This window comes from Notamacropus eugenii, chromosome 2 (assembly GCF_028372415.1).
Source record: "Notamacropus eugenii isolate mMacEug1 chromosome 2, mMacEug1.pri_v2, whole genome shotgun sequence".
NCBI lineage: Eukaryota > Metazoa > Chordata > Mammalia > Diprotodontia > Macropodidae > Notamacropus > Notamacropus eugenii.
The window spans coordinates 49,919,070-49,942,190 of record NC_092873.1 but is presented as its reverse complement, the minus strand read 5'-3'; the positions used below and the strand labels follow the sequence as shown (position 1 = coordinate 49,942,190).

Genomic DNA, 23,121 nt, shown 5'->3' with positions numbered 1-23,121 from the left:
CTGATGCAGTCCCTTGTCCTTAGTATGTACCTTATATTTCTCTTGACTTTTGTATGTCAAAGCTTCCATTGATTTCAGGATTGTTTTTTTTTCACAGTCCTGAAAATCTCACAGTTAATCAAATGTCCATTTTTTCTCATTCAGAATTATGTTTAGCTTTGCCAGGTATGGTATTTTTGGCCAGAGGTCCAGTTCTTTTGCTCTTCAATATATAGTGTTACAAGACTTGTGGTCTTCTAGTGTCGACAATACTAGGTCTTGTGTGATTCTAATTGTGGTACCATCATATGTAAATTCTATTTTTCTTGTTCTTGTAATATTTTGTCCTTGATCTGGGGGTTTCAAATTTTAACTATAATATTCCTGTGAGTTTGACCTCTTTCAGGTAGTTATTGCTGGATTTTTTCTATTTCTATTTTCCCCTCTTGTTCTAATGTTTCAGGACAATTTTAAAAAAATTATTTCTTGTATTATTGTATCAAGATTCTTTTTTCATCAGAACTTTTAGGAAGTCCAATTATTCTTATGTTTTCTCTTCTTGATTCATTCTCTTGATCTGATGCTCCATATTCTTTCATTTTTTAATTTTATATGTATATGTATATATATATTTAAATTTCTTGATCTCTTACAACTTTACTGGCTTCCCTTTGCCCAATTCTGATTTTCAAGGAGTCATTTTCTTCCCTAAGATTCTGGATCTCCTTTCCTAAATGGTTGACTTCCTTGTTATAATTTTCTTGTTTTTCTTGTATTATTCTCATTTTTCTTTTTAATTTTTCCTTAATCTCTCTCATTTGATTTTTAAAGTCTTTTTTAAAGTTCTTCAATGAATTCTTTTGGGCAGATGATCATTTGACATTACTTTTTGGGGCAGAAGAGGGTTTCTTTGCTTCAGCGTTCTCCACTGAAGATGATCCCATCTTCTTTATTCTCATAGTATCTCTCTATGGTTGGATTCTTTGTCCTTTGCCTAAACATTTTTTGGGGGGTAACAATTTACTTTTTATAATCACCTCTAGTCCTGGGGTATGAGGGATAGTGCCTCTGGCCTCTTATCCTCTTCAGTTCTCCCCTCTGACCTTGAACTCAAATCAAGACCTCCAGTCTCCTGTAAGTTCCCACAGCCAACGGCCTCCCAGCCCCACTGCTTCCGTACTCCCAGAGCATATGCTGAATCCTTCTCACCTTGCAAGCACAGCTGGGTCTGGTATTCCTTGACAGCAGAGGTTTCCTCAACTTGAATATTTCTTTGCAAGGTAAAACTAAGTCTGTATATGATATGTGGCACACACACACACACACACACACACACACTCACAAGTATTTTGAAAAAAGATTTTTTTCAAAACATTTCTTCCTCTAAAGGAAATTTTGAATGAACATTTTCCCCAGTTAGCAAAGGTCACTGATAAGCAGGATGATATATGGGAATCATGTGAAGAATATGCAGTTTTCATAGACCAATTAGCTGAAGGTTCATTGAATGAAAATCAGTGAAAGGTTCACTGACTGAGAATCATGACATCACATTCAAATAAGCATGTCAGTCTCATCCAGCTGATATCACCCAGGCACTAAACAACTACAGACAGAATTAATTAAACTCTCAGCAGATGACATTTTAAAGTCATTGTCTGATGCTAATGAAGATCCAATTGAAATATGGAAAAATGCAGTAGGATACCCACACCTTCAGCAACATGTCTGAAAAAAATGCTTTCTTGTTTTTCATCCACCTATTGCTGCAAATCTACATTCTCCTACATAACTCAAATCAAGACATCCTTAAGGTCACAAATGACTGATACCCATCTAGAGGATCGACTGAAACTGCGGACCTTCATGCTGCAACCAGATATTCAAATGCTTTCCCCAAAAAAAGCAGACATAACAAAGTTATTAAAAGGTTAACTTTAAAATTAACAAATAATTTTCATTTTTTGAAATTATAAAGTATGTAGTAGTTAGATTTTTACAAATTTTTTACAAAATAGTGTGCATTTTAAAGTATATCTAATTGAAGATTCTTGTACATGGCCTCAAGACATGAACTTTTCTAGCTTAGCAGTCAGTTGGGGAAAATTGAACAAGGAGTCATATATAGCTCTGAATCAGGTAGAGTGTATCTGCACATTATTTCTACCCAGTCCTCAGGAGGAAGGCAAAAAATGTCCACTTGCTGTTCCTCACACATGAACCTTCATCTCCCATCTCCACACCTTTGCACTTGCCATCCCCAATGCCAGAAATGCTCTCCCTCTTCCTTCTATCTCTTAACATCCCTGGCTTCCTGTAAGACTCAGTTCAAATCAGGCTTCTCTAAGAGGCTTTCCTAGTCATCTCCAGCTCCTAGGGCCTTCCTCCACAAAGATTATTTTCTTTTGACTCTTTACATGTCTTTTATATACCTATTTTTCCCATCATATTTCCCATATTAGAATATAAACCTTTCTTTGTATCATCCTTGCGTAGCACAGGTTCTGGCACATTGTAGGAGCTGCAAGGAACCTCAGGAGCCAGCTAGTCTGACAAGCATTTTGCAGATGAGGAAACTAAAGCCCCATGAAGTTTAAATGCCTTGCTGAAGGCCACACAGCTGCAAGTACCAGAGTCAGAACTGGGACCCAAGATTCTCTGGATTTTACACTTTCCCCTCTCCCCACTAAACTACCTTGTCTGCGCTTCACTTCTTTTTCCCAAGCCTTGCTCTGTCATTTAAAAAATTCATTGTTTTTTTCCATCCATGAGCCTTTTTTTTTCTTCTCCCTTTCACATCCCCCCACTACTGGAAAAATAAAACAACCCTTGTAACAAAGATGCATTTATTTTATTCATTTTTCAGTCATGTCAGATCCTGTGACCCCTTTTGGGGTTTTCTTGGCAAAGATACTGAAATGGCTTGCCATTTCCTTCTCCCACTCATTTGGCAGATAAGGAAATGGAGTCAAACAGGGTTTATGTGAGTTGTCCAGGGTCATATAGCTAGTAAGAGTCTTAGCTCAGATTTAAAGTCAGGAAGACAAGTCTTCCTGACTCCAGGCCTAGCATTCTATCCACTGTACCACCTTAGGGGCAGTCAGGCCAAAACAAATTCCTGCATTGACCATGTCCTAAAATGAAAGCTTCTGCCTCCCAAATCCATTACTTTTCTGTCTGCAGGTGGGTAACATTTTTCACCACTGGTTCTTTGGAATCATGGTTAATCATTTCAAAAGTCTTTCAGAATTGTTTGTCTTTACAGCTTTGTGGTTGTACAAATGCTCATTTCCCTCTGCATGAATTCACCCAAGTCTCTCCAGCTTTCTCTGAAACCACCCCCTTCATCATTTCTTACAGCACAATGGTAGTCCATCACTTTCATATGCCATAATTCATTCAGTCATTCCCCAACCGAAGGGCATCCCTTTAGTTTCCAGTTCTTTGCGCCACAGAAACGAGTTGCTATAAATATTTTTGTACATTTGGATCCTTTTTCTCTTTCTTTGAGGCATTAGCCTTATAGTGGCATCTCTAGGTCAAAGGATATACAGGGTTTAGTTCCAAACTGCTTTCCAGAATGGCTGGATCAGTTCACACTTCCACAGCACTTTGGTATCCAGCTATGCTCTGTGTGGATTTAGATTTTATATCCTGAAACTTTGTTGGAATAGTCAATTGTTTCAATTAATTTTTTGCTTGATTGTCGGGGTTTAAGTATCTCAACATCTGCAAAAAGAAAGCCAATTTTGTTTCTTTTTTGCCTTAATTTCTTTTTCGTGTCTTGTTGTGGTTAGCGTTTCTAGCCGTCTCACTTCCCTTCTTACTCTAGCCAACTTCAGGGGAACAAAAAAATACCCCTTCCCTCAACACATTCATATTCCTCCCTTCCCACTTTCCATAAGAAAACCTTTCCATCAGGTGGGAAATTTCCTTCCCAGATCTGCCCTGGAGATCTTTCCACCAAGTCTCAATGACATAGGGGTAAATGAGCTGCTAACAATCTATTGCTTTCTCCTGATTATTTCATGGGAAGAAAATAGCAGCCTGACTCCTTGGACTAATGTTTTACAGCTGATGGCTTTTGTCTGATAGGTAATAACTTGTCTTTGGTCTGTAAAGCGTGCCCCACCCAACAGAGGAGTAGGAGGGGAATGTGGAGTCCAAGGCATTGGGTTGGAATTCCTGTTAGAAAATGTTATTTGGTATAAGAGCAAGAACACTGGTTCTGGGTTCAAATCTTGATTCCAATGCATACTAGCTCTGTGACCTGTGAGAAAAGACAGAAAAGACCTGGTAAATTTAAACCTTGACTTTCTTTTAGGAATTCTGCCCTTCCCTCCCTTTCCAAGGAGAGAGTGACAGACAGAAAACCTACCATTGCTTGGTTTCTCTGGTGATTTAATATGCTATCTTAACTAATGAACAGATCTTGGTCCTTTTCCCCAGAATTGACAACTGTAAAGGTAAATCTCCGGCCCCAAGAGTCCCATGGCCTCTGGAGATGGGGAGGCAGGCACTTTGAGTGTTTCATCAGAGCTGCATTCATGCCTGCTTTTGGAAGGGCCCATAGAACAAGTCTTACATTTCTAGAAAAAACAAAGTCAATGACCTATCTGCTATAAGCCACAACCTACCTGGGCCTCCTTTCATCACCTATAAAAGTACTGGGTCAAGATGGCCCTTGAAAGAATCTAGTTCTACAGATCTAGTTCTACAGCTATGACGTTGGGCAAATCATCTCCCCTCTGACAATGAGGAATAAAGTGGGTCTCAGTTTTTTCATCTATATAATGTGATTGAATTAGTTATCCTTTCTACATTGTGGGGTTAAGGGTGTGCCCCCATCTGGAGAATCTGCACAAAATTTTTTGACCCTTGCTTCATACCAGAGAAATCTCAATTTTTTTTTTTTTATTGAGTGTTTTTAGTACCTTCTTGTAAAATCTGGGTTGTGATGTAACACTAGAAATATAATTACTGCATTTCTGAGCTTCTAATTGTCTGCTGGCCTTCACATCTTTTCTATGGCTTCTGCAAAACTCCCCCCAAATTCCCATCTAATTTCTTATGCTGACCTGTGATACATTGTAACTGGAATGGGGAAAGACATGATGTGAAATGGATAGCTGTAAATACCCTTCCCAGCTTTTACTACGAAGGTCATTTATAGCAACCAGGGCCTGTTCTATAAAACAGACTGGCAGCTGCTCAGGGGCAGCAACTGCACTTTCTTCTTATTTGCATTCCCCTCCCCCACAGGACCTGGCAGAGCCCCCAGAACTTAGCAGTTATGCTCCCAAAGCCTGTTGACTGATTGGCCAGTGAAGAATGACCAGGTCTCTAATACACAATCAAGCTGCCTGAGCTGGACTAGGATGAGTTAAAATGAAACAAATCATATATGTGTTTTTTTGGCATTTTGCTTATTAACAGTAGACATTTCAGTGCTCACCAAGTTAATTAATACACGAGGCATAAATATCTGACACACGGACAGAGTGAAGTAGCCAGTATCAATACGTATTTGAAATATTAGCAAAGTTTATTCCCCCTCCCCAAGGTAATAAACTTTTAAGTAGTTTAAAAACCGTATTTAGCAGGTTGCCAAATAGCTGATTGCAAAGGCATACATGGGCTAGAGGGAGTTAACTCTGAAAACTCCTTGTGCATTTCCTGGCAAATAAGGAGGGCTTATAAATGATAATCATTGGTAATTAATTCAGTAATTAGCTTACCAACGGTAGCTAGCCAAGCAGGTGGATTTCAGTCCCAAGAACCACTCTCCCACCCAAAATGAAACCCAGAGAGTCGTTTCTTATTCTGCCCTAGATGCAGTCAGTGAGGTGATGAGGTGGAGGGGGACAGATGTGCACATCCTGGTTCCAAGGGAGGAACTACACTTACTAGCCACTACAACCCTTGAGCAGGGGACACTTGGTGCAGTGAATGGATGGAGTGGGACAGTGGTGGATAATGGATGAAGGGGGTTGCAGGGTATGTCTGAGACAATCTGAGGGTGGGATGGAGTCCATCTCCCAATTTACTGATCTTTACCCCAATGGATCACTGTTTTACACCCTTTTCTGTGGATCGAGAGCCCATCTTAAATCCTTTGCCCTCTAGTCTAATTGTTGTCAGTGACTCAGTTTTTCAAGGGGAGAAGGAATTAGGGTAGGAATTCTCAGAAGTTACAAGGGCTATACTTGGCTAGTCTCCAACTCTGGCATATTCCCACCACCTTCACTCTTATTCACAAGCTGGGTCGCTACAATTTTGTGTTATCTAATTTCAGGAGAGCCTTCACAGGAACCTCCTTAAACTGCCTCACTCTTCATGGCGGCTCCTTCTCTTCTCTCCTTGGTTTCTGTCCAAGGCTGTCAGCTGGGGACTTAAAAACAAAAAGCCATTATTAGCTAAATGCTTACTCTCATTCACATCATTCTCATTCCTTTCCTGAGTTACTCCTTCCCTCCCACCTCAAAGAGGCGGCCCTGTTCCTAGCCAAGGTTAGTCTCCAAATACCCTTGAGCCATTCCCTTCTGATGTCTCTGGCAGATTGTTTCCACTATCATCCCCACGCTCACCAATCTTTAGCCTCTCCCCATCTACCAAGTCCTACAAACACATTTCTGTCTCCTCCATCCTTTAAACATGCTGGCCTTGCATCATGTTCCTGCTACCTTTTCAGCTAGACTCCAGGGGTCTCCACTCTTGCAGTTTCCAACCTCATCTCTCCCATTACCACGTGCCCTCTTGAACACCACTTCTGTGAATTCTCTCAATGCTCATCCTTCTTGGCCTCAGTATCACTCGGTATTCTGGTCCCCTTTCTTCCAGACTCGTTTCTTTCTAAGTTTTTGGGATGTAACACTCTCTGCTGGCTTTTCCTGCACATCATGCCCACAACTGTGGGCTTCCAAGGTTCTGGCCTGGGGCCGCTTCTCTGGCTCTCCTAATTTGTCCTATGATCTCGTCAGTTCCCGTGGACTTGGTTGCCATCTCTATATGTAGCCTTTCCAGATCCACAAATACAATCCTAACCTCTCTGCTGACCTCCAACATTTTCCATCACTGTTTTTTTTGACATTTCAAACCAGCAGGCCTGCAAGCATTTCAAACTCAACATGTCCAAAAAAGAATTATTTCCCCCATCCCTGAAATCTTAATCACTTCCCAATTACTGCTGAAGATCCCAGTGTCATATGAGGTTAATCAAAGGCCTGGACTTTCAGCCATCCCCTCTGGCAAGGCCAGGCTTCAGGCAGTACTACTAATTTTGATAGATTGATCTCTCAATCAACTTCAATGCTCTGGGTAGCCATCTCTCTCTTTCATACACACACACACACACACATACACACACATGTACACACACTGGGAAATCTTCCATCCATTAGATGGAAGTCTACAGGATCACACTTCATCACCAGGAAGACCCAAAGCCAGATGCAGAGAGAGAAGAGTCTTTGCAGGGAGCCCACGACACTTCTAATGCTCAGCCTGGCTTAACTACCCACTTGTTCTACTAGTGTTGGGGATGACACAGGTGAGAAGGCTGGGAACAGCTTTATTGGCTAACGTCAAAAACATGGTTGTGGTGCCCAGTCAAGTGGACAGGAGTTAGGGTGCTGAGTCCCTTCTTCATCAGTGGGAGGTACACCCCAGTTCCCAGGGTCCTTGGAGTGCTTGAGAGCTGGTGGAGATGAGGAGAGGGGAGGACAACCAACCGCTAGGCCAGGAAGCGTTTAACATTGGTCATGAAGTCTTGGGGTTGGTCAGCATGGATCCAGTGGCCGGCCCCTGGGATGGACAGGATCTGAGCTTGAGGGAACAGACGCTTGATCTCGGAGTAATGACTAGGCCTGTGGAGATTGGAGATAGGAGACAGAGGACAAGAAACCGAAGGAGAGGAATAAAGAGAGCTAAGTGTCCATCCACCCCCTGGCCCAGCCTTACTGGATGAATGTGGACTTAGCACCGCTGAGGAAGAGTGTGGGGCCAGGGTAGGATTTCTGGAGCTGGGGGAAGTCCAGGATCTTGTCCATCTGCTGGATCAGGGCTTCAATGTTGACCCTCCACTCGAACTGCCCAGTGCTGGATTCCACGAGATTGGTGAGGAGGAACTGCCGTATCGTAGAATCCTAGGGGCAAGCAGGCTTAGTGGGCATACACCCAGGGACCCCCAGGTCCTTTCCTCCCTTCTCATGCCAGGTCCTTCTCTAACCCCAGCTCAATCTCTAACTGGTGTCCTCCATCCTGGCTCAGCAGCAACCTGCTCTTCTGCTCCCATGAAAAGGCTTGTTTCTCTAGCAGTGGAAGGGACCTCAGAGGTATTCTGGTCCAACCCCTCACTGTGCAGATGTGGCCAAGGGAGATGACTTGTCCATGGGAGGAAGTACCAGGCACGGGACTTGAAGTGAGGTCCTCTCATGGGGGTCTTATGAACGTCCCTCCCTATTCCCCAGATTATTTTGTTCTTAGACAGCTTCAGCTGCTGTCTCCCCAACAGGGGAGGAAGGATTACCTGGATGACAGGACTAAGCTGCTGGTCCGCTACTTTGCGCGCCTGAGAGAGGGACAGCTCCTCAGGGATCTGTACAGCCTTCATGGCTTCCAAGTAGGAAGGGAAGTCTAAGACGACTGTGTTAGGCAATGGGCTGATGTCCACTGAGATGAGACGCTCCACCAGCTCTGGCTACAGGGAAAAGCCACCCCCAGGATGACCTGCGGTGCTCTCAAGAGTGTCACTGAGGCAGGGCAGGTGGGAGCAGGGTTCTGAAAGGAGAAGGAAGGGGGCACTACAGGCCAAAGGTGGAACACTCTAGACCCATCTCGAAGCTTATTGGGAGTCATTGAGGGCACCTTCCTTTCCATCCACACCAGAGTAAGGGAAGGAGGGTGATGTTTAGAACTTGGAAACCCCCCCAGGTTCAGGCACTGGAAGCCTTCTCTCCTCTACTGGGATTCAGCAGGGAGAGATGCACAAAGGAGACCTCCCTCTATGCCCTAGTGCTAACGTTCCTGCACTTGCATCTTCATCCTCTTCCCAACAGCCTCCTCAGCTCAGGGACCAGATCAGACCCTGGAGTTTTAATCCTTTTGTGCTGGGCCCTCCCAGTTCTGACTGGTGGCTGCCCCAACCATGCCTTGTCAGTCAGGTAAAAAGCACTGATTAAGTGCATACTGTATACCAGGCACTGTGTCTCTTTTCTGACCCCCTGGCTGCCCTGGATATACCCTTCCTCCTCAGCCCTTCAGGTCTGGAGTTACTGTTGGGGGCGGGGAGAGGGGGTGTCTCAAATCTAATACAAATCACATTGCACTTTGGTCCCAACTCACCATCATCATCCCTGTAACTTTCTGTATCAGAATGTCTCTCCCTGGACACTGTACCCTACATGTGTTATCTCACTCCATCACGCTTAAAATTTGGGGCAGGAGCTGTTTTGGCCCAGAGTAAGGATTGAATAGTCTGTCCCTCCTTCCTTCCTCTCCCCCCTCCCTGTGCCCAGGGCTCTGAGGAGGGCACTCCTACCTTCTGTAGTGCCAGTGTCATGGCTGTCTTGCCCCCCATGCTGTGTCCGATGAGGACGCAGGGAGCCAGGCCAAGCTGGGGCAGAAGGGCCTCCATGTCTGCGCTCATGGCCTCGTAGCTGGAGTCAGGGCTGTGAGGGCTCTCTCCATGGTTCCGAGCATCCACTATCAGCACCTAGGGGACAGGGACTAGTGGCTGTCTGTCTCCCCATCTCTGCCCTTACCCCAATGTGGGGGTGCTGGCCTGGGTGCGGAGGCAGCCCAGTCAAATGAGCAGACCCTGACAAGAGGTGGGGATGGGGGCTGAGACAGGAAGACTCGGGGGCCCTGGGGAGCTCGAGGGGACCTCAAAGGCTATGGGGAGATGAGGCCTGAGGAGAAGGGAGTAGCAAGAAGGAAAGTGAGGACTCGGATCCAGGCCCAAACCAGGGGCACCAGGGGCACCAGGGGCACCAGGGGCACGCGCATGAATCGGAGCTGACGTTCAAAGGGGGCTTCCCTAGGCTGGCCCTTCCTGCGCCCCGGGCCGCCCCTGGCTCCAGCACGGGCCCCAGAGTCACCGAGGAGAAAGGGGGCCCGGGCCCGCTCACCCTGCGGCCCGTCTGCTGCTGCAGGCTCCTGCCGATGGTCTGGAAGTTGGTTTTGCTGCCGAACAGGCCGTGCAGGAAGACCAGGGCCGGGCGGCTGTCCGCCGAGTCCAGCAGCTTGTAGGAGAGGGGCACCGGCCTGGGGGGGATGGCCCAGATTAGGGGCAGGGCGGGGGTGGGGGTAATGCAGCGAGGCGGGGCCCAGGAGGGAGGGGGGAGGGGGAGGGGAGGAGCCCAGCAGGAGGAGGGAGCCTGGGCGGAGGCAGAGCTGGGGGGGCCGTGACCCCGAGAGGGCGCCCCTCCCCCTCCCCGCGGCCTCCGCTGACCTGGGGCTGCCGCTCGCGTGCGCGGCCCGACGCCCTGCGAGGCCGAGCCCCGGGGAAGGCAGCGGGGGCTTCAAGGCCACGCCCCAGAGGCCCCTCCAGGCCCGGCCCCAGCGCCACATGCTCCGAGCTGCCTTCCGGCCCGCCAGATAACCGTGAATCCCCGCGCTGACCCCGGCAAAAGGCGGCTCCGCCCCTAGCCGTTCCTGCTCCGCGTGTCGCCCACGTGACACCACGCATGCGCTCATAGGCTCGTGCCCCCGCCTTCTCCCCGCCACCTTCCTTGATCCTCCCACATCTTCTCCCCCCCTGCAGCCTGCCGGGCCCGCCCCTCCTTCCCTCCTCCAACCCCCGCCCTCCTTCAGTGGGAGCCCCGCCTCCGTCCCCGCCCTCGCGGTCCCTCCCTCCTCCCATCCGCGGCCTCCGTCGTCCTAGGCCCATCCCTCTCCGCTCCTCCCATTGGTTCCAGCCCCGGCGGGCTTCTCCCACGAGGTCTCCTGGGCCCTCGGGGGCGGGGCGGGGCGGGGCTTGGGCGGGGCCTCTGCACCCGGAGCCCGCCCCTTCCTCCCCTCGGGTACTCCCGACCTCCCCGATCATCGTAGGCGGGGTGGTGCAGCGGCAGACCTCTGACGTAGAGAGTGTAACTTACAAACAACGAACAGCTCATTTTAACAGCATCTAGCTTTTGTCTGGGTCAGCTAGGTGGTGCCAGCCCTGCAGTCAGGGAGACCTGAGTTCAAATCCAGCCTCAGACACGTCCCAGGTGTGTGACCCTGGGCAAGTCGCTTCACCCTGTTTGCCTTAGTTTCCCCATCTGTAAAATGAGCTGGAGAAGGAAATGGCCAAACCCATCCAGGATCTCTGCCTAGAAAACCCCAAAGAGCTGTAGAGAGTTGGACAAGACTGAACAACCACAAAGCCTGACAGAAGGTAGCCTCTGAGTGAAGACCCTAGCATTGAGAAGATCAGGAAGGGAAGAGGACCTACTGTGTGCCAGGCTCTGTGCTGAGCTCTTTACAAACGTTATCTCATCTCACAACAAGCTTGGGAGGTTCCTACTATTACCATCTCCATGTTACAGTTGAGAAAACTGAGGCCAACAGAGGTTAAGTGACTTGCCCAGAGTCATACAGTTAGTCGACTAAATCTAAGGCTAGATTGGATCTCTTCTTGACTCCAGACCCTGCACTCCATCCACTGTGGGTACAAGAAAGGTTTTGAACGCAGAAGGTAGAATTTTAGCTGAGACTAAAAGCATTTTGGCCTTCCTCTTATTCTGGGGAAGCCCTGAGGGCTCAGGGTTCATTAAAGCCTTCCTGGAGTATGGAGAAGAGGATTTTTAGTTTGGACAAACTTTGCTGGAGGGAAAGATTCTTGAGCCCAAGAGTTGATCAGGGCTTCTTTTATAACAAATATCTGGCCCTGCTCACCCGGTTACTTCAAGTACTTAAGCCAGAAATGTATGTAAGATTAGGACCTTCAATCAGAAGACAGGACCTTAGAGGCCAGCTGGGCCAATCCCTTCGTTTTCAGATCTCAGTTGGGTTCAGGGACTGGCCTTCTAGTGGCCATGCTGGAAGCTACCAGTTCCTTCAGAGGAAGGGATGTAGGCCTTCCCTACTCTGAACTCCATTTTTAAATAAATTTTTCTTGATCGCTTTTTTGTGTGTCAAGTTTGTCTCTAACAGGATCAAACCCTGGCCCTTCCTTAGCATCAGGTCTCAGGACTTTCACAAAGCAGCACCTTTGATCTTGGGCAGAATGCTTCTTGACTCAGTCTCTACACCTATAAAACTCACCTCTGGCTTGCCTTGTGTGGAGGAGACATCAGGAATTTTGTTTTTAATCTTGGGAGGGCTTTGAGGTCCCTGGAGAGGGACTCTCTTTAAACACACCAGGTGGTGTTTTAATGAATTGTCGTTAGAGAAGCAGATCTGTACATCTGAGCCCAAACATGATGAAGGCATGAGGACTCTGGGAGCAAGGGTGCTACTGGGGGTGGAAAGGTAAAGCTCTGTAATTTATTGGAGCTTGGGAGATGAAGGAAAATGAGGTATTACCTAGACAGAATGAGCCCCAGGAGCCAGGGGAGCCTCTCCAGACTCACCCTCAGTCTTTTGGAAATCCTCCCCACCTTCCATTTCCACCCCTCCTCCAGGTAAATGGACTCTGTGGTGACAAGGTGATTCTCTGACCTTGAAGAGCCCTGGTGGGTTAACTGGGGGAAATGGAAAGAGGTTGACTCTGGAGTCAGAGATACCCAGTTCCAAATAATACCTCCGATGCTTATACCTGTGTGCCCCTAGAAGCTTAATCAAAACATTTTACCAATATCATATCATTTTATCTTCGTAACAGTCCTGGGAGGTGTGTACAGATGAGGAAACTGAGACAGACAGAGGTTAAGTGACTTGTCTAAGGTCCCAGAGCTAGTAAGTATCTAAGGTAGGATTTGAACTCAGGTGTCCCCAAGTCCAAGTTCAGTGCTCTGTTCATCTAGCAGAGCAAGGGATAAGATCTGTCAACTGATCAACTGTGTTAGGTAAGTGAGGAGTTGTAAGTCTGGGTGATTAAGGTATAAAAATAAATTAGGAAGAGGGGAAGGTTTTTGGGGGAAAGATAATGAGCTCCATGTTGAACATTTTGAGTTTTGAGATGCCAAGTTGCTAACTGACCTGAGTCTCAGTTGCCCCATCTGTAAGATGAAGAGATGTTGCTAAATGGCCTCCAGCTCTCCCATGTCTATATGAACTGGGGTTCAAGGGCCTAGTGCAAGGCTGCCTCTTGTAGTTGGTCTAGAATAAATTATTGAATATACCCCAGGATGTCTGATGCACCAACAGCTAGGTCATTGCTGGGTTACCTTAGCAGAGTCTCTATAAAACAACTGAGTTCAGACCTCCGTGCTCTGGCTCTTATTTTTATTTTTTTGCAGAAAGATAGATGTGAGTTTGATGGTAGGGGGTGGGAATCATACCCACTGTAGGTAACTGAGTTAAATCAAGACATGGGAAGACCCAAGGAAACTAAAGGGTTTATAATCTGTTATAACAAAAGTTAGGAACAAGATTGATGGCGATGCTACCCAGATCCCAGAGCAGCCTGGGCTGGTGGTACCACATTCCTCACATGCAGCAAACAAGTCAGGCAAGCACTGCCTGGGGGGCCTCGGATTATGTCACCGACTTAAAAAAGAGGTCCTTGGCCCTGGAAGAATTTCAAAGGCGTTTATTAATCAAGCACAGGGAGTTCAAAAAACAAACTTGAGTTTTTTAAGGGACGTAGGGTCAACTGGAACAATCCACTCTGTGCCCAGCTCTCCTGGTGTCTGTAAGGAGGAGGGGAAGCCCCATAGCATCCAAGGCCTCCTAGACAGTGCCACTGGGCTGGCTGGGCCTCTGAACTCTCCTGATTGCCAAATCAGGACCCACATCAAGACAGGCTGTGTGCTTCATGGCAAGAAAGGACCAGTTCACCAAAGAGATCAGAGACATGTGGTCAGACACAGGGAACATCCTTTGTGTGACCCAATCAAGAGAGGGGAGGGTTTTGTTTATCCTTTGGATATCCCAGAAGACAGATCACTCCCAAGCATATGCCACCAGTATTAATGCTACTACTGCTCTGTTTGGTAAACAAACAAAAAATAACCCTAAATGAAAACCAAATACCTCTGTTTTATGTTGCTGAGGAAAAATGTATGACATCTGCTTGAACTAGAATTCTAGTTGTCAGGAAATTCTCTGTCTCTGTCTCCCCTGCTCTCTCTCTCTCTCTCTCTGTCTCTCTCTCTCTCTCTCTCTCTCTCTCTCTCTCTCTCTCTCTCTCTGTCTCTCTCTGTCTCTCTCTCTCCCTCTCTCCCTCCTCTCCTTCCTCCCTCTCCCATTTCCCCTCCTCTCCTCCTGTTTCTCTCCCCCTCCCTCTCTGTTTCTCTCCCCTTCCCTCTCTGTTTCTCTCTACCTCTCCCTCCCCATCTCTCTCTCCCTCTCCATTTTGGCTGTCTCTCTCTCCTCACTTTCTCCCTCTCTCTCTCTACTTCTTTCTCTCCCATGCTCTCTCTCCCCTTCCCCTCTCTTTTTCCTCCCTCCCCTCCCCCATCTCTCTGTCTCTTTCTCTCTCCCTATTTTCCTCCCTTCTTCTCTGGTCAGTCTATCTGGCCCTCTCTCTTCCTCTTTCCCTGTTTCCTGAAGCTTGCTGATGAATTAATCGTCTCTGACAAACTGGCTGAATCACAGAATAGAATGTTTTTCTTTCTTGTGGGTGATATAGTGGACCTTCCTTCCAGTCCCACTTCTGACATATACTGGCTGTGTGACCATGAACAAATCCGATAACCTACCAGTGCTTTTTAGGAAACTCTTTAAGACTAGAAATTCCAGAGAAATGCTGATTGGCATCGGGAGAGGGAATTCGTGCAAGAGAAATCAAAGGTTCAGTCCCTACTCCTATGTAAACATGAAAATGAAGATCTTGGTCAATTGTTTCATCCCTGTTGGTGAGAATTAAGTACAAGACATTCTGTCAAGTTGGGGATGTAAAGATAAGAGTAACACAATTCCTTTCTTCAAGAAGCTTCATTCCAATGCAGGGGGACACCACTGTACATATTAACTATATGCAAAATAGGGGCTCCAGCTGAGCTTTGAAGGGATTTAGGGATCCTGAGAGGTACACATGAGGGTGGCTTGTATTCCACGTATGGTGGACAACCAGGGCAAAGAGGCAACGATAGAGAGGGGGTATTCCATGGGCCAGTTTGGCTGGACAACAGCGTGCGGGAAGGCAGATCCCTCAAGCTAAAGGACTCGGATGGTACAGAAGGAGAGAAGGAGTGACAGTCTTCACCACGAGAGGGCGTTCCTACCTAGCAGAAAAAACACATTTATTGATATCTTCCAAGTATTTCCAGCTAACCACCATCTCCATGGCCTCCTCTCCTTTGGTAGCTTTCTTGGCTCCGGGGCTCACCTCAGTGCACAATGATATGGCAGCCAGGTGGTGCAATGGATATAGTACCAGTGCAGGAGTCAGGAGGACCTGAGTTCAAATCTCACCTCAGACACTTGACACTCACTGGCTGTGTGACCTTGGGCTTAACCCTTAACCCCAATTGCCTCATCCTGGGTCATCTTCAGTCATCCTGATGAATATCTGATCACTGGATTCAGATGGTTCTGGAGGAGAAGTGAGGCTGGTGACCTGCACAGCCCTTCCTCACTCAAAACAAAGTCAAGTGCAAGCCATGTCATCATTTCTCTGATGGCATGGTCTTCTTCAGCAACGAAGGACGAACACACACACGCTCAGACACACACACAAACACAATGCACAATGACAGAATCTGAATGGGAAGCAAGTTCAGTGGCCCACATCTGAACAGTCAGTGAAGAAATGTTTATGAAGTACTTAGTGTTTTTCAGGAACTGTGCTGAGGGTAGACTAATGCCTTCTGGATGCTGATTATCTCCCAACCCCCTTTATCCATGGGATTTGAATCCAAGACTTCTCACTCCAGAGTCACTCCCCCCCCCCCCACTCTGTGGTCTGTGATCTGTGTAGGCAGAGGAGAAGTACCTCCACTCCACAAGTCCTTGAAGTGTCAAAGAGGGCTTGTAAAGCGCTTCCTTTACATTCAGAGAAGAGACAGTGTCATGGAGTGGATAGAATATTAGGTCTGGAGTGTGGAAGATCTGGGTTGGAATCTCACCTCAACTTCTCCCTAGCTGTGTGACCCTACAAGTTTGGTCAGTCAGTCAACAAGCATTACTTACTTTCCGATATAAAGGCAAAAACATGACCTCTGCCCTCAGAAAGCTCACATTTTATGGACGCAACATGCAAACAACTATACACATGCAAGGTCAATGCAGAATCAACAGATGGTAAACTCCCAAGTCAAGGAACTAACAGCTCTAGAGATCAGGGAAGGGCTTTGGCAGAAAGCAAGATGCGTTTAGTAATGTCTGACTCTTTATGACCCCATCTGGGCTTTCATGGCAGAGATACTGGCATGGTTTATCTTTTCCTTCTCCGGTTAATTTTACACATGAGGAAACTGAGGGAAACAGGGTGAAGTGGCTTGCCCAGGGTCCCACAGCTAGGAAATGTCTGAAGCTTGATTTGAATTTATGTTTTCCTGACTCCAGACCCAGTGCTCTATCCTCTGAGCTACTTAGCTGCCCCCACACAAAGATGAGAGTTAAAGTGACAGATAGTCCTGTCTGACGGCTCACTGAATATAACAAGTCACCACAATGGCCAAATAGTAAGTGTATATATGTGTGTGTGTGCGTGCGTCTGTGTGTGGTGTGTGTGTGTGCGTGTGCATGCATGTGTGTGCGTGTGTGTGTATACACATGTATATACATATATATGTAGATGTATGTATGTATATGCACATGTATATATGTGGTATTACAAAATAAATACAAGTTAATTTCAAGAAAATGTGTTCAGTCATTTTTCAGTCATGTCAGACTCTGTGCCTCAATTTGGGGTTTTCTTGGCAGAGATACTGGAGCAGTTTGCCATTTCCTTCTCCAGCTCATTTGGCAGATGAAGAAGCTAAGGCAAACAGGGTGAAGTGACTGGCCCAGGATCACACAGCGCCATTCTGTTCAGTTTGCATTAAGATGGATCAAAAAATGCCTCCAGCCTTTAGTTACCAGTGGAAGGCAGCATTGCAAAGACTTGGGCCTGGGGGCTGGGTACAGAGGGTTTCCAGAGGGGGAGTCCTGCAGTATACACACACACACACACACACACACACACACACACACACACGCACTGGGTGGGGATCTGCTATTGCTGCTGGCCCTACAGGTGACTTGGAGGGCGGGCTCAGTTGCCCTGGGACCAGTTTCTGTGCTGTGACTGGCTGGCCAGGGCTCAGAGATGGAGGGTGAAGGCAGCGGGGAGGGAGCTGGAAGAAGGAAGGTGTCAAGTATCTTGCACCTGTCCCAGTATCGGTCACGTGGGTCTGGGTTTCACCTGCCCGACTGAGCTGGGACAATCAGGCTGCTTGTTCTGCCACAGACAGACTGGCCCCTGGGGCTCTACGGCCCAGGTTGCCATGGGGATGAGTCCAAGGAGGTCACTTGGGCAAATTCCTTGGGGAGGGGGTGGTTAGGTGGTTGAAGGAGGCCTCTCCCCTCCCCACTGCTACTAGAACTTGGGATGACATTGGGCTTTCAGGATGGCATGGATGGACTGGGGCTACAAGCCCTCAGCTGGACAGCAGGGGGCACTGCTGGACAGTAGCGAGATCTCGGTGCTGCCCAGCCCAGCCAGGCTTAGGTTAGGCAAACTGTGGGTTGATCCAGTGCCCTCTGGGTGCCTTTTCATTAGGATTTAATAGAGAACAGGGAGGAGTCTGGCAAGGCTCCCTTGCTGGGAACCTTCTGATTCTCCTAGATGGAGCACATTTCCTTCTTTCACTGCCTGATCTTTGTGTCCGCTTCTCCACCCTTGGAACACATAGACCTTCCCTTCTCCTTTCAAAAGTCCCCCAGAGCATTATCTGGGGGCATCTGGGGAGGAAAGCAGGTGACGACAGCGATAATAACGACTAACATTTAAATAAGCCCTGACTTTACAGCCACCTCATTTGATCGTCACATCTTTCCAATTTACAGATGAGGAAAAGTGAGGCCCAGAGAAGGTGACAGAATGGTACACTGGAAAGTGTGCTGTATTTGAAGTTAAATGTCCTCGATTCAAATTCTGTCTTTGACATCTGGGCCACTCTGGGATTTTGGGCAAGCCACTAAGCAGCTCTTTGTCTCAGTTTCCTCATCTGTAAAATAAATAGTTTGGACTGGATCGGCTCTGAGGCCCTTTCCAGCGCTAGATGTCTGATCTTATAAGTCTTGGAGGTTGCTTTTTGAACAAGAGTCCTTTCCTGGTTCTGAAATCAGCTTGTTTGAGGTATAGGCTCTTCGACTCCCTCTTCCCTCCCTCCCTTCTGTACTCTGAAGACCTGTGCCCGATTTGACCTTTGTAAGTCTTATCCAGGAACATTTCATCTCTGGCCTTGATGGAATCTCCTTCCCTGGCGCCTCCAGTCTTCCAAGAATGATCAAATTGGCCCCCAGAAGTCGAGAACAATGCACCTTGCTCCCTTCTTAGCTTAAGCGGGGTGGAATATAGCATGCTCTGTCAGACACAGTGGATATGTTGACTGGTTTCCTTAACTTCTTCCTTTCTTTCTTTTCTTCTTTTATCTCTCGCTTTCTGTCATTAGGGCTGGCTCACTGGATAGGGGAGGGAGGATAGATTTGGAAATGACAGCGATGCAAAAATAAATATGTGTTTGTATATTCGTATGTATTTTTGGTCCGGACCTGTGATCTCATTGGTGTCGGGTTGCTTCCAGTGAGGAAAATCCATCTCCTAATGCAAATCAGCAACTATTATACAATGAATCCTCTTTGAGAGCTGCCTAGGGCATTGAGAAGTCACATAAACAATCTGTGTTAGAGGCTGGACTTGAACCCAGGTCTTCCTCTCTCCAAGGCTGGCTCTCTGTCTGCTGGATCAGGCTGACTCTCCTAAGAGCTTCTTGCTTCTCTGGGCCTCAGTTTCTTCCTCTGTAAAATTCAATGTTTGAATGGATGACATGAAGGGCCCTTCTGGCTTTAATCAATGATCCCTTCATGGCATCCCATGCTGGTCCCCCAGTCTGGTAAGTCTTTGAAACCATACCAGCCGCATCACTGTACCCTGTTATATTGTCCTCCATTCAGGCCTCCTCTTAGGTGATATGGAGGTATGGAGGAGACCCTCAGTTCTCCAGGACCAAACACAAATGGTGCCACACCCTGGAAAGTGCTGGAAAGACTTTCTAGACCAGCTTGGCTTAAAGGGTTACAGGATTTCTAGCAGAAAAGGACCTTAGGGGCCAGCTAGTCTGACCCCCTCCTTTTATGGATGAGGAAACTGAGGCCCAGAAATGTTCATCTATTTGTCCAGGCTCATTCAATGAGTGTCAGAATCAGGCCTTGAACCTAGGTCCTCTCACTCTAAACCTCATGATTTTCCCCATGACACACTTGACTTCTAAGACCTGGTCATGCTTAGCAGGGACTAGCAGTGACCAGCACATGATGGGTTTTTTCTTTTCCACATTGTTGCAGGCAGCCACTGAAGTACAGAGGGTTTCAGTCTATATGAACAGTGGAGAAAAGAGCAGCCACACCTGCTAACACCACCCATGGAGCTTTGAGGCAGGTTCAGAGGCAAGTGTGGACCTCACACAGACCAGCTCTCCTGTTTCTCAGCTCTCCTGGATACAAATAAGAAGCAGGTTTTGAACAGCCTCCAGCTTGTCCTCCTGACCTAGCCCCCTTTCCTTGAACCCACAACGTCCCTGCAGCTCTCCCAGCTGCTCCTTGAATAGTTTCTGTTCCTGGGCTTTGATCTTTGTATTAACACCTTCACCTTTCTTCTTCTAAAGCGCCGCCCCCCTCCCCCTGCCCCATGCTTTCTGATTCATAGTTTCTCCAAGGCAGCTGGAGTTTCCCTTCTCATCATCAATACCCCATAGAAAAGCTGGGCTTTTCAGCATCTTTCCCCTGCTGAAGAGACTCTCCCCTTGCCCTGTTCCCTTATTGGGACATTTATCCCCAGTTGAATTATAGCTTTTCAAAATGAACATCACCAGATCTAAATTGAATTAACTTTTTACAAAACCTTATTTGGTGTTTCATCAACTTTGCAATAACAAGACATCAGTCATCACTCTGCCTAATGCTGGGACATAAAGAAAGACCTCAGTAAATGTAAAAAAATCAGAAAAATAAAAAAAATACATTTTATGTACAAATATATAAAATCAAATAGAAAATATTTTAGATATAAATACATCATATACAAATGCCTTATAGAAAAGTATTCATAAAATACGGCTCATCTGTAAATCTAACATATAGATGTTTTATATAATTGATATAAATCATTTTAGATATAAACGTTACATAAAATATATAAATAATTTATAAATATAGTTTATCTATAAATATATGTATATATTTTATATATGTACATATTATATGTAATATAAAATATATAGCACGTAAAACACAAAATTTTATAGAAATATGTAAATATATTTTATGCACAGTATATTATATGAAATAATATACAGGATTTTAATATGTAAATATATTACATAAAATAACATAAAATATTTTGTATATAAACATATAAAATAATATGTATAAGATATTATACAAGATATATGAAGCTATGATAAATATATTATATAAAATATTTATATGGAAATATATGAAGTATATAAATTATTTTACATACAAATATATACAATTATATATAAAATATTTTCTACATAAAGATATATAAAACAATATATACATAATCTATTATATCTAAATGATATTAATATATATTTAATATATTATATAAATATTACATATTATATATACATATATATATACATATGAATAGGCAGAAATTGACACGCCAGGACACTGGACTACAGTAAAGTCAGCAGCAAACAATACAGACACCATTCAAAACCAGGGTATTTTGTAATTCAGTTCAGTTCTGCAGATATTATGTACTTGGTATTGGTGATACAAAGATAAAAATGACGTAGCCCCTCCCTTTCAGGAGGTTCCATCTTTCTGGGGGATGCCATTTGTCCATGGATGTGTAGGAGCCTAAGAGTTTGTGGGAGGAGCCTGCACTCTTCTCCCAGGGGATCAGAAGAGGCTTCCCTTAGAATGTGGGCATTTGAGTTGAGCCTTGAAGGAAGCCAAGGGTTCCAGGAGGTGAAGGTGAGGAGGAAAGGTGTTCCAGGAAACAGAGCCAAGCCACTTTGGTGGGAATACAGAGTGTAGGAAATGGAGGAGGAGAAGAAAGAAATGGGGATTTCATGTCCCAGAACTTCTGGTGAGGACAGTCCCTCCACCAAAGCAGGTTGGCACTTTCCTTGGAGCACTGTAGGTGTTAAAAGTTTCTCAGAGTACATTTAACAGTTCAGTGACTGGTCCAGGGTAACACAATCAGGATGTGTCAGAGGGGAGACTTGAACCTTAATTTATCTGGCTCTAAGGTTATCTCTCTATGCCCTATACTATCCTGCTTTTTATGAAGAGGAGTAATAAGGGAAACCAAATCTAAAAAGGTGAGCTGTAGCCAAGCTGCAAAGATTTTACAAGACCAAAGAAGGATTTCATATTTTTTCTGGGAGACCGTAGGGAGCCCCTGAAGGTCTTTGAGCAGAGGAGTGATGAAGTTAGACCTGTTTCTTAGGGAGGTTAGGTTGGCAACCAAGTTGCTAGAAACTTTGAAAAGATGAGAATGTAAAATCAGGGAGATCAGTGAAGAGGGCCTGAACTTGTGATGGCTATGTGAAAAGAGAGAAACCAGATAGGAGAGGAGTCTTGGTGGTAAAATCAGCAATATTCAACATTGACTGCTTCAGTGGAAAGAGAGTGAGAGGTTTGGGTTTAAAAATCCCAGCTCTGTTTCTTCCTGTTTATATGAGCTTGGACTAGTCACTTCACTGGACCTCAGTTTCCCTATCTGTAAAAATAAGGGAATTGAATTAGACGGGCTTTGAGGTATTTAACACGCTGAGTCTAGAATTCTTTGATCCCATGGTGAGAAACAGAGGGTGAGAAGGTAAAAATGACTCTGAGGTTATGAGCCTGTGAGTGAGAAGGAGGTTAATGGTGCCTCAGTAGAAACTTAGGATGGGGGAAAGAAGATGAGCTCAGGCTGGGACATGTTGGGTCTGAGGTGCTGATGGGGTACCTCCGTGGAGCTGTCCAGCAGTCAGTAGAAGGCTGGTGTTCAGGAAAGAGGGGATGTCTGGATGTGTAGAGTTGGGAATCATGGGTGTGGAGATGATAATTGAGCACATGGGAAATGATGAAATGTAAAAACAGTCTCTAAATAACAGCTGAGCCGGGGAGAACATCTGAACCATCCTCATCTGAGTAGTAAAAACATAACCAAATTATAAAGGATGTATTTCAAAGTATTGGAGGCTTGTCTTTAGAAGAAAATGTAAAAAGTTAAGTGACCGTGGAGAGAAAGAGAAACAGAGTCTGTGAAGTCAGGCTTTAGTTCAGACTGTAGAGTGTGAACAAAGCAATGACTGACCCCAAGACAGGATGGGGATGGAAAACCAAGATAAACGGAGGGAAATAAAATGGAAAAAGAAAAGAAATTACCCTTGAAGTCATAAAGAGAACTGAGCTGGCTTCTCTCTCTCCCCCCCCTTCCTTCCTCCCTTTCTTCTTTCCTCCCTCCTTTCTTTCTTTTCTTCCTTCCTCCCTCTTCCCTTCCTACTTTTCTTCCTTCCTTCCTATCTTCTTTCCCCTATCCTTCCTTTCTTTTCTTCCTCCCTCCCTCCTCTCATTCCCTCCCTTCTTTCCTTCCTTCCCTCCCTCCTCCTTCCTTCTTTTCTTCCTTCCTTCTTTCCTTCTTTCCTTCCTTCCCTCCTTTCCTCCTTCCTTCCTTCCTTCTTCTTTGTCTTTCTATTCTGATCTTAGCTAATGTAAAATAAGAGGAGCATTTTCATGCACAAAGCAGAGCAGAAAAAAGAGACCTGTCTGCCACATCATGAATCTGTATCACTGACAGCTTCCCCTTTCTCTTTAGAAGCATAATAAATTCAGCACATCCTCTCCAAAGCTGTCTTGCTTGTCTGTTTGCTTCCTTTGGAC

The 23,121-nt window shown here is 45.9% G+C and overlaps 1 protein-coding gene and 1 long non-coding RNA gene across 2 annotated transcripts; both read right to left on the bottom strand.

Annotated features, from left to right (window-relative positions):
- Positions 1 to 2,808: 2,808 nt before the first annotated feature.
- LOC140525123 (uncharacterized) lies at positions 2,809 to 6,457 on the bottom strand. The gene is made up of 2 exons (XR_011973936.1): positions 4,358 to 6,457; positions 2,809 to 4,249 (listed from the first exon to the last, which is right to left on the bottom strand). It is a non-coding gene; the product is annotated as an uncharacterized lncRNA (long non-coding RNA).
- A 1,075-nt stretch (positions 6,458 to 7,532) lies between these two features.
- On the bottom strand, positions 7,533 to 10,689 carry LOC140525122 (sn-1-specific diacylglycerol lipase ABHD11-like). Its single transcript, XM_072640206.1, has 6 exons — positions 10,430 to 10,689; positions 10,107 to 10,242; positions 9,518 to 9,691; positions 8,507 to 8,677; positions 7,939 to 8,123; positions 7,533 to 7,844 (listed from the first exon to the last, which is right to left on the bottom strand). The coding sequence occupies exons 1-6, from the start codon at positions 10,672 to 10,674 to the stop codon at positions 7,712 to 7,714; spliced, it is 1,044 nt and encodes a 347-aa protein (XP_072496307.1). The 5' UTR covers positions 10,675 to 10,689; the 3' UTR covers positions 7,533 to 7,711.
- Between the last annotated feature and the right edge of the window lie 12,432 nt (positions 10,690 to 23,121).

What these genes read in the sequence shown, in the direction of transcription:
- LOC140525122 (XM_072640206.1), bottom strand. Translation starts at nt 10,674, where the DNA reads ATGAGCGCATGCGTGGTGTCACGTGGGCGACACGCGGAGCAGGAACGG. An exon ending in CACGCGAGCGGCAGCCCCAG is followed by an intron (nt 10,243 to 10,429) that starts GTCAGCGGAGGC and finishes CATCCCCCCCAG; the next exon opens with GCCGGTGCCCCTCTCCTACA. An exon ending in GCTAAGTCCACATTCATCCA is followed by an intron (nt 7,845 to 7,938) that starts GTAAGGCTGGGC and finishes CAATCTCCACAG; the next exon opens with GCCTAGTCATTACTCCGAGA.